The sequence below is a fragment of the Osmerus eperlanus genome, unplaced genomic scaffold, assembly GCF_963692335.1.
Source record: "Osmerus eperlanus unplaced genomic scaffold, fOsmEpe2.1 SCAFFOLD_339, whole genome shotgun sequence".
In the NCBI taxonomy this organism is placed as follows: Eukaryota; Metazoa; Chordata; class Actinopteri; order Osmeriformes; family Osmeridae; genus Osmerus; species Osmerus eperlanus.
Window position 1 is genome coordinate 19,900 of NW_026911419.1, and position 10,044 is coordinate 29,943.

Here is a 10,044-nt window from a genome sequence, read left to right on the forward strand (position 1 = left end):
ATGACAATGTAAACATACTTCCATCCATCCATCCATTATCTTAACCCGCTTATCCTGAACAGGGTCGCAGGGGGGCTGGAGCCTATCCCAGCATACATTGGGCGAAAGGCAGGAATACACCCTGGACAGGTCGCCAGTCCATCGCAGGGCACACACACCATTCACTCACACACACATACCTATGGGCAATTTAGACTCTCCAATCAGCCTAACCTGCATGTCTTTGGACTGTGGGAGGAAACCGGAGTACCCGGAGGAAACCCACACAGACACGGGGAGAACATGCAAACTCCACACAGAGAGGCCCCGGCCAACGGGGATTCGAACCCAGGACCTCCTTGCTGTGAGGCGGCAGTGCTACCCACTCCACCATCCGTGCCACTAGTAAACATACTTAACAATTTGAAATATTTTTCATTTTTCAAAAAGAATCAAAATAGTAAGGACATAGCACATAAAGGGTAAAATATCAGAATATTGTACCTCAACATGCATTTATAGCATTTGCATATAGAAAAAAGGACAATACAATGGTGTCATATTGCTCAATGAAATCTCTTTATACAAATGTAAAGATATCATCCTGCTTGTCAGAGGTAGGTCGACATAAACCACCACACACACACACACACACACACACACATACACCATAAAAACAACACAAATACTAAAATACAGCAACAAAATAATCACGGTACGCACTCACACAATACCTCACCTCCGTACCATCTCACCAGGAGAACTAACTGACACACTCAAACGTGGGAACTACGCACCAGACCAGGGTCAAATACTTTTCTGCGCTCGATTGAACTTGCCTGGTGCAACTGAGTCAATCGAGAGGACCAGAAGGTAAGGGTTGCACTTTTTCTTCACTTCATAGGTTTCAGTACACCAGAAAAGCTCAATAAAGTGCGGAAAAGTATTTAAATCCGAAATGTTAAAAAAAGTTACAAATTTGACGCAGGCCTTGCACTAAAGAGGGGTGGAAAAGGAATAAATAGTTCTGATATTCCCAGCCCTACGACAAGGCTTGGTTCTGGCAGATATAAAAGTCCTCTGACGTGGTCAGTAATCCGTGTTGGCTCCGCGCTGTGAGGATCCCCTCAGACGAACATCTCCTTGTTGATCCACATCAGACTCCTGGTCTCGTTGGGTTTGCACTCGTACTCGATGCTGGAGAAGCTGTTCCCCCACTGGCAGTGGTCCCTCTTGTGGTAGTTGTAGTATTTCACCTGCCAGACGGTCTCAAAGAGCCCTGCTGCTGTGAACTGATTAAAACACGGTCACAGACGTCAGCTGTAGCTCTCCCGTTCGTGTCACAGCGAGAGTATGAGAGACCGAGATTATACGCGCATCCAGCTAAATGTGGGATTATGTGAGCTGCCCATAGCCTTGTGGCTAAGGTACATGACTGGGACCTAGAAGGTTGGTGGTTAAAGCCACTACATTACATTACATTACATTACTGGCATTTGGCTGACACTCTTATCCAGAGTGACGTACAGTTGATTAGACAGGAGACAATCCTCCCCTGGAGCAATGCAGGGTTAAGGGCCCAACGTCTGTGCGGATCTTATTGTGGCTACACCGGGGATCGAACCGCCAACCTTGAGGATCCCAGTCATGTACCTTAACCGATACACTACAAGCCCCTGGCGTATCCAGTATAAGATCCGCACAGCTGTTGGGTTCTTGACCCTTAACCTCACATTGATCCAGGGGGATCCTGCATTGCCCCCTGGTTTGAGTAATGAACTGTATGTTGCTTTTGATCAGCTAAATAACATATTATAATTACACGTAAGGCGCTGGGCTGAAAAGCGGATAAATGAAAATAGAAGGAAGCCACGCACTGATACACCCCTTACACACCTTTAGTACAGACAATGTTTCAATCCCACAGTGAGTTTGTATACCATAGCGTTTAAAAATGAAAATAAGCAGTTTAAAATGAAAATCAAATCTAAATTATTAATGTAGAGCATTTCACAAAGGTTTTTTCATCAAACACACCGACCCCCACAAAAGCAGACCTAGGGTGACAGGAACAAGGGAAAACGACCACATTTGCAGACACATTTAGAGGAGACCTTTATTTGAACACTGTCATACACATGACATACTGAAACTGCTGTCACAAGATGGCGTAACAGGTGATGACAGCTTATGTCAAAAGCCTTAAAACGGCCTTTCATCGGTACATTGTGACAGTAACATTGTCATAACATAAACTTTATTTGATTTGACATCAACTGACATCGTCTGTTATGCCATCTTGTGACAGCTGTTATGTCACGTGTATGACAGTGCTATGTCAGCCTTATGGCGAGAGGTTCAAATGAAGTGTTACCCAATATTTCTCAACAATATTTGTCAACATGTTATATGATATGCGACCTGCTTATTGACGTTGATGTTATCTTTGGTTTTGCATTTCCGTATTCTCCTATTTGCATACAGTAGTGATTTCCTAGACATTATTTCCTGCTTATGTAGTGTATGAAAAATGCAACTAGATGGGAGCAAATATAAAATGCTAACTCTGTCCCATCATGTTGTTGTTGTTTTTTAAATGGAATAAACTTGAATAAGCTGTGCTTAAATGTCATTTTGAGAGATGTGAGTTTAGAGACATGTTTGTTGTTTACTGTAAATACTGAATCTTACACTGTAGGTGGTGTACGGTACTTAAATATTTAGTATTAAATGTTTAATAGTATACTAAGAATGAGCTGCTTCATTATCAGTGTATATTGGGCCTTGGGCAGTACTGAACGTACACTTTTGGTGGCGAATAATTGACCACTAAAACCTGAAGGTGAAGGGTGGAAATGTCATGCCACAAGTCTGTTTTTTAGTGCTGATGTCCTTCGATAATGTTTACCTAAATGCAGTAATTCTAAATATAAAACAGGGGAGACGAGAGTGTAAACTTTAGAGTTAAATAGTTCAACGAATCAGCGCCGTTACCTGGATAGTGACTTGAACAGGTTGCCTTTCCCCGCTTTTGGTGTGCACGACTCCCTCTGTGTTATAAAGTCCACTGTAAACCACGGATTGGGGGTCTTTGGACTGCTGCTCCAACGGGAAGTTCACTCCGCCAATTGTCATCGTGCTGTGAATCACATTTATAACGATATATTGGTCAGATGTGAAGTTGTCGCTGTGCGCAATTACGCATGCTCGTAAATATGCTAAAATAGTCCATCGTCTTTGTGTATTGCTGTCTGGTTGTTTTAGATTGTAAAACGGGACATTGTGGCAATTCCAAACACACCCACGACGTAAATGACAACAGACGTATCTACCGCGCAGGATCAGAGATGCAGTGAGTCTGGACAATCTGGCAGCTCCGTCTGTCAACCCTTAGCTCCCTCCCTTGTTTAGTTTAAAACGTTGCCAACGGCACAAATAACAAACACGTCCAGCCAGTTACATGCACCGAGTCCAAAATGCATCATGCACTCAATCAGACCGACTTTTCTGTAAGCTTAATTGCAAACGTTTACCTCCATTATGTAATTGTTCCGCTTGATTGTGGAACTGTGCAAGGGAATAGGCTTATATATCCTTAAATTATTTCACCACGGGGGCAGACAGCACAACCTTTTTGTTTGGCTATAGCCTAACTTACTGAGAGACAACTTGTTGAGAGACAAATGCATGTAGGCTACATAAATCGGTATCCTAAACTCTCTTTTTTGTACAATAATATGTTGTTAAATAGAGGTCAGAGGTGTCGAGAGTAATTCAACAATGGGTGACTGTGTAGGCTATGGGTGAAATGAGCTAAATCCGCACAGGCAAAATGCACAATGCAATATACACAACGGGGGGGGAAAAAACATTTGCTACAGCTACATGTGGTCATTTTGACGTGTGGTCATCTTTCAGTTCGCGATGGATTAGGTAGCCTACTTACGTGGCCTCAACAGCCCCTGGTTTGACGACTACTTCAATGTGGTACTTTGATCCCGTCAGCAGTTTTATCGTCCTGTTCTGACCGAACCTCGACCCGTCCACTTTGAAAAATACCGGACCGTTGCTGGGTTGGATTTTCAAAGAAATTCCGATTTTTATCAGTTGTGGAACGTCGCCCATTATTCATTGAAGAGGAAGTCTCGCCGTCGACCGTTTTTCTCCCTATTCCGAAGAGCCAGGTGGTGTCAGCGAGAGTGAATTTCCAATAATAATAACAATAGGAAGGATGTTGTGACGTGCCTCCGCCAGATATAACTTGAAAAACACATCACAGACAAAGTCACAGCAAAAATTGCACCTCCCAGCCCACAATCCCTCACGGATATGGAGATAATCCTCTCATGCTCGTCTGTCACAATCTTCTATGCACCGACATAAAATGACAAATACATGAAGGGCTGAAGTACTAATCCACGTACAAGCGATATTATAGCTCGCAAACGATTGGCTTCAAAATGTTTTGAGAAATATCGCGTTGTGTTGCCTAGGTTGCCTTGGCTTATGTTCTTACCCGTATGCACTGATCTGATTTTCCGACGATGAGCGCCTGCTGTATACTATAATAGGTAGGCTATATCATAGCGTGCCGAAATATAGTTGCAAAATAAATTAACTTAAACCCATATAGCCTACATGTATTCTGTTTAAAATATGTAAACATAGCGTGTTTTATAGCATAATACACCATTTGATTAAGCATGTGTGAGCACCGCTTTAAGAACACTTTTTCGACAGTGACCTCGTAAATCCCCGGTGGAGCTTCATGGTTTAATGGCTCTGTCCATAGTGCTGAAGTTCAGTAGGCAACCTTTACAAAACCAGGTATCGATTTATTTATACTTACAGATTGCGGTGGGCCGATCGGAAGTATGGAGGAAGAGCAATACCCAAAAAAGGAAGTCCCAAGACCCAACTTTTAACAGATAAAACAAGTGGCTTGTTAATGTGTCGTTTGAAAGAGCGGGCAAGATGAATATACATGTCGTAGGCCTATATATCATAGTATGTCAGGATAATATAACTTGAACCAATTATTTAATAACATTATATCGAAAATATTGCACTCTTAGAGTGTGATTTTGAGCTACTGTGTGTAAATTGCTTATATGAACTGAAGACTGCACAATTGCTGGCTGACGGAGAACTACATTGTAGCCACAAGAGGGCGCCAACGCTCTAGACTTCCTCCACTCAAAAATAAAAGAAAGCATTGTGCAACATTGAGTGATTTCTAGTTTTTAAGTCATTTGTCCAAGTAAAATGCTCAATTATGCAGAACATTTCACACAGAGCTGCATGATACATGATCTGCAGCTGTTTGATCGAGGTTTTTGGTTTGTGCTCTTCGCTTTCGTTTCGCTTCAAGCTAAAGTTATATTCAATACACTGAAACAATAGGCTACAGAAATAAATATATATATATAAGAACCCTAGCAGCAGGCACGTGTGGCGCGCTTTCCCATTTTGCCCATATATATATAAATATTTCGTATTAACTAAATAAACTGTGGTGCTGAATGAAGTCATTCTGATTTGTTTCATCCATTGCTAGGACTCCTCTTTGGTATCTTACTCACTTGCCATTTAGCTGACAAAAAATCATAATAATAATTGGCTACCAGAAATAACACTCGTTAAATTTCAACGGCGAAACTACATCATTCTACACTACATCAAGACCCCTGCTTAGTCTCATCAACAAGTCACTTTACAGTTGATTACAGTGACTAAATAACTGTAATGTGATGTTTAAACCCAGTAGATGCGGTTTCAGTTCGCTTGCAAAAAGGGCTTTATTTCAGCAGCAGAGGGCGCTGTTCCCACAGTAAAGAAAAAGAAAAAAAGAGCGTTCCATATTTCACACACAGAAATCAAGACCTGACGTAAAATGAACGGCTTTGCCTTTAGTGGTTGTATTTGGGTTAGTCGAGTGTGTGTTCATCTGAATGTGTTAAACCAGGGTACTCACACTTCAATCTCAGCAGCTCTTCGTGGTTCACTGTCCACCAGCAGCCAATTCAGAACCAAAGTGTGCACTCTTTAGCCAGTTAATTACTTAAATTAAGCACTTCAGTGCTGGAACGCATCAAAAAACCAGCAGACACCGTGCAGTTCAGAGGACCTGGGATCAAGTCCCAGAACCTGGGCCCTGTTCCACAAAGCAGGATTACTGAGTTATCTGGATAACTGCGCTGAGTAAACCCCACGAAGCAGGATTATTGAGTTAGCTGGATAACTGCACTGAGTAAAAATCACAAAGTAGGATTACTGAGTTAGCTGGATAACTACACTGAGTAAAACCCACAAAGCAGGATTACTGAGTTAACAGGATAACTGCACAGAGTAAAGCCAGACCAGTTTATGACCATCTTGACCAACTCAATTTATAAACTGGTGAAGCTGGCATAGCTGGATTATTTACCAGCATAAACATAAGCAATGTGACCACGCAGGGCACGACGAAACAAGAACAGAAAACATAACTATTGTTCTGAGGAAGCCCTGTGTACCGCTGACATACCGTAGGCCAGCACCAGGAAAGGCCGTTGTTTTTATGACGAGCTGTTCTCATTGGCTCATGGAGGATTTCGACATCGCTGAAGCAGTCAGCTGTACTTTTCCCGCCCTGAGCTCTTTCTTCATACCTTATTTTAAATGATTATCGCAAGCGCCCCGTGCTATCGAAATAGACACCTCATTTCTCAGGGTCATAACCAAGCTTTGTCCAGGCTGACTGGTCAAATTCATTTATCAAATGAACTATGTTTGCAGCACGTTTGAATCATATTGCAATCTTAATTTGGTAAGCAATTTACAACATTGCTATACACATATGTAGTTTTTGTTGTTTTGTCTTTCAGTGTTTGTAATAGTAATTAATTGACAGCAGATGGAGTTCGCTGGGCATAGAGAAATGCAAGACAAAAATATGTCCTGTACCTGACAAACCATATACAAAATACATTTGTTTCTCGGCTATGCAACCCAAAGGCACAGGTATGATGGTTAAAGTAAATGCAAAGACATAAACCAATGTCAACATAATAACGATAACTTGCTTGATTACCAAACGAAGGGCGTTCCTCTTTAAGTCTATATAAAGATGAGGTTAGTACAAAGTGTCTTCCTGGTTTTGTGTTCTGTAGGATCTCACTCCTCTGCATAATCTCTTATTCCGTCTCAAAGAGACAGATCATTCCTAGGCATGTGCTCACATTCCAAAAAACCGGCGGTAGTGTTGCGTTCGGAACGCTGAGGTTTGAGGGCTTCGTGTTGGTTTTGAGTGAGAGTGAGAGAAGGAGAAAAGTTTCTGCAGGACTAGGGGCCTCTCTGTGTAGCGGTCTCGCTGCGTAGGAAACCGGAAAAAGAGATTTCGCCTCGTCTTTTGACACTGTTAATAGAGGAACTCTCTGTGGCAGGAAGCAAGAGGCGGAGAGCGGGGGAGGTGGGGTGTTGGGGCGGGTCCAGCTAAAGGGCTCGGTGTGTCAGCGGTCTCCGTCTGAAGCGGCTGTCTCTCCCGGAGCGAACGCACTCATGGAGCCCAAGCAGATCCGAGCCGGGTACCTGGTTAAAAAGGTAGGATGGGAAACGTAGTTTCCCCCAGGCGAACGCATCCAGACACGCGGCAAACAAGTCCTGAAGTGAAAGGAATTCATTTGTAACTGGCGTAAAAAATGTGTTCAGAATACATTAAACTGAGCTGTAGTTAAATGTATGAAAAGATTTCTTTATACAGGCATTTTCCCATATTTGGTTGAAGAGTGATGCTAGGAAGACTAGCAGTGACTATTAAAAAAACAATTTCTCTGATTACAGTTATTTTGTGTATCATTATGAAGCACACCTATAATTGAGTAAAAATATGCCTAGCTTCTGAATTATTAATCAGATGAAATGGAAAAAGTAAAACAGAACCAGAGGGAGAGTTAAAGAGAATTATGCATGGACTGATTAGAATGGTTGTTACCCTCTAAAATTGATTGGGGACCCTGGCATATTTAAAGTAATGTTGATTAATGTGCATTAATATGCACATAGTCGCTTTTGTTAAAAGTATTATTATTATTATTATTATTATTATTATTATTCACTGACTGTAACAATAAACGTGTAAACTAAACATGTGCTGCCTGTGTTAGACAGCATGTATCACACTTCAGTGTAATTGGCCTCCTGTTGTATTTCATGTGCTGATCTTAAAGCCACAAGCTATGGCCTTGTCACAATAGCACACACAGTATGACACAGGCCTGTGGTCCCCAACCTCAGGGCTGAGCGGGCCCTTATGAACCTCAGTGCTGAGAGGGCCCTTACGAACAGAGTTCCTGTCACGCTCGTTCATACTGCCTCGCTCTGTGTCTGCGTGCGTGTCTTTCTCTGGCGTTAGCACGCGCGCTATGTGCACTGAATGTCCTGTTCAGGTTTGGAATGTGAAAAATCTATGAGTGAGGAAAAATCTAAAATACCTCCATTTTGTGACTTCTGGGCATTCAAACTCCATTCCACTCATTTTTCGCTCTGCGAATAAATCCATCAGATCACTTCGCTGGAGGACAAACCACCACAGCATCACACAATGGCCCAGATCCCTATGTTATGCACCGTATATGGCCTCGTCAAAGTCCTGACCTGAACCCAGGAGAGATGCTGTGGCCGGACCTGAAACCATGCTCAAAAAACTGACCAATTTGTGTAAATTGAAGCAGTTCTTCAAAGAAGAGTCGGTTACAATTCTTCCACAGTGATGTGAAAGATTGATATCAAATTAGAGGAATGTTTGCTTGCAGTTATTGCTGCTAAAGGTTGTGTAACCAGCTAAACAGCAGGTACAGTATAGCCTCAGGCAATTACATTTTAACAGCGGCGATGTGTGTGTTTGATAACCTTTTGTTCATTAAATAAATGAAATAGTAATTAAAAACACGTGTTTTAAGGTTGTCTAATGTAACATTTTCTCTAAAGATCTAAAACGCATTCAGGTGTGACCAGTGTGTAATAATAGAGGAAATTATGTGACATAGAGGGATCTCTGCAGTGGCACACTTCCAAGGGTAACGTTTTGGGTCATGACACTTGGGGTTGCAACATGACCTTGGGTTGCAACATGGCCTTGTGATATCAACTGTCTCCCACACATTAAAGACAGTGCATGATCTGGCAGTCCAATTTTTCCTTCAAAAGAAGTGACCAGCCGCCTCCGATAGGCCCCGCCGACCACGACATCTTTAGTGGTGCGATTCTGTGTGGCATTTGCATTGTGGGAACTGTAGTCCGACGCAACTTTATTTTGCCGGAGGACATTTTGAGGACGATTGCTGTGACACCAAGCAAATGAACCGCATTTCGTCCCGCGGCACTATATATCACGCAGCGGATTGTGGCTAGACTTCAGAGTGCTGCACCGCCCTTTCGTGACCGCCGATCCTTGCCTTGCTGTCCCTGCGGTTCCCGTTTCTGACCCCGGTTTCCTCTTCCCGTCCGCGCAGCGCAGCTTGCTGAACTCGTGGAAGGTGGTGTGGGTGGTGCTCTCGGACGATGGGGTGGAGTTCTACGCCAAGATGACGGACAGCACTCCCAAGGGCATGATCCCGCTGAAGGGGGCCACGCTCACCAGCCCGTGCCAGGATTTCGGCAGAAAGATGGTAAAGGACATTCCCCGTGGGAACTCAGGCCCATCGAATTCCATGGATGGTGCAGTGGGTAGCGCTGCCGACTCACAGCAAAGAGGTCCTGGGTTCGAATCCCCGTCGGCCGGGCCCTCTCTGTGCGGAGTTTGCATGTTCTCCCCGTGTCTGCGTGGGTTTCCTCCGGGTACTCCGGTTTCCTCCCACAGTCCAAAGACATGCAGGTTAGGCTGATTGGGGAGTCTAAATTGCCCGTGGGTATGAGTGTGTGAGTGAATGGTGTGTGGACTGGCGAACTGTCCAGGGTGTATTCCTGCCTTTCGCCCAATGTATGCTGGGATAGGCTCCAGCCCCCCTGCAACCCTGTTCAGGATAAGCGGGTTCAGATAATGGATGAATGGATGGATGGATGGCATTCAGGCCCGTGGATGTCCCA

General features: G+C 43.5%; 1 protein-coding gene across 1 annotated transcript; it reads right to left on the minus strand.

Annotated features, from left to right (window-relative positions):
* Positions 1-1,106: 1,106 nt before the first annotated feature.
* Positions 1,107-4,104, minus strand: LOC134016063 (CB1 cannabinoid receptor-interacting protein 1-like). The gene is made up of 3 exons (XM_062455479.1): positions 3,926-4,104; positions 2,974-3,118; positions 1,107-1,271 (listed from the first exon to the last, which is right to left on the minus strand). The coding sequence occupies exons 1-3, from the start codon at positions 4,102-4,104 to the stop codon at positions 1,107-1,109; spliced, it is 489 nt and encodes a 162-aa protein (XP_062311463.1).
* Between the last annotated feature and the right edge of the window lie 5,940 nt (positions 4,105-10,044).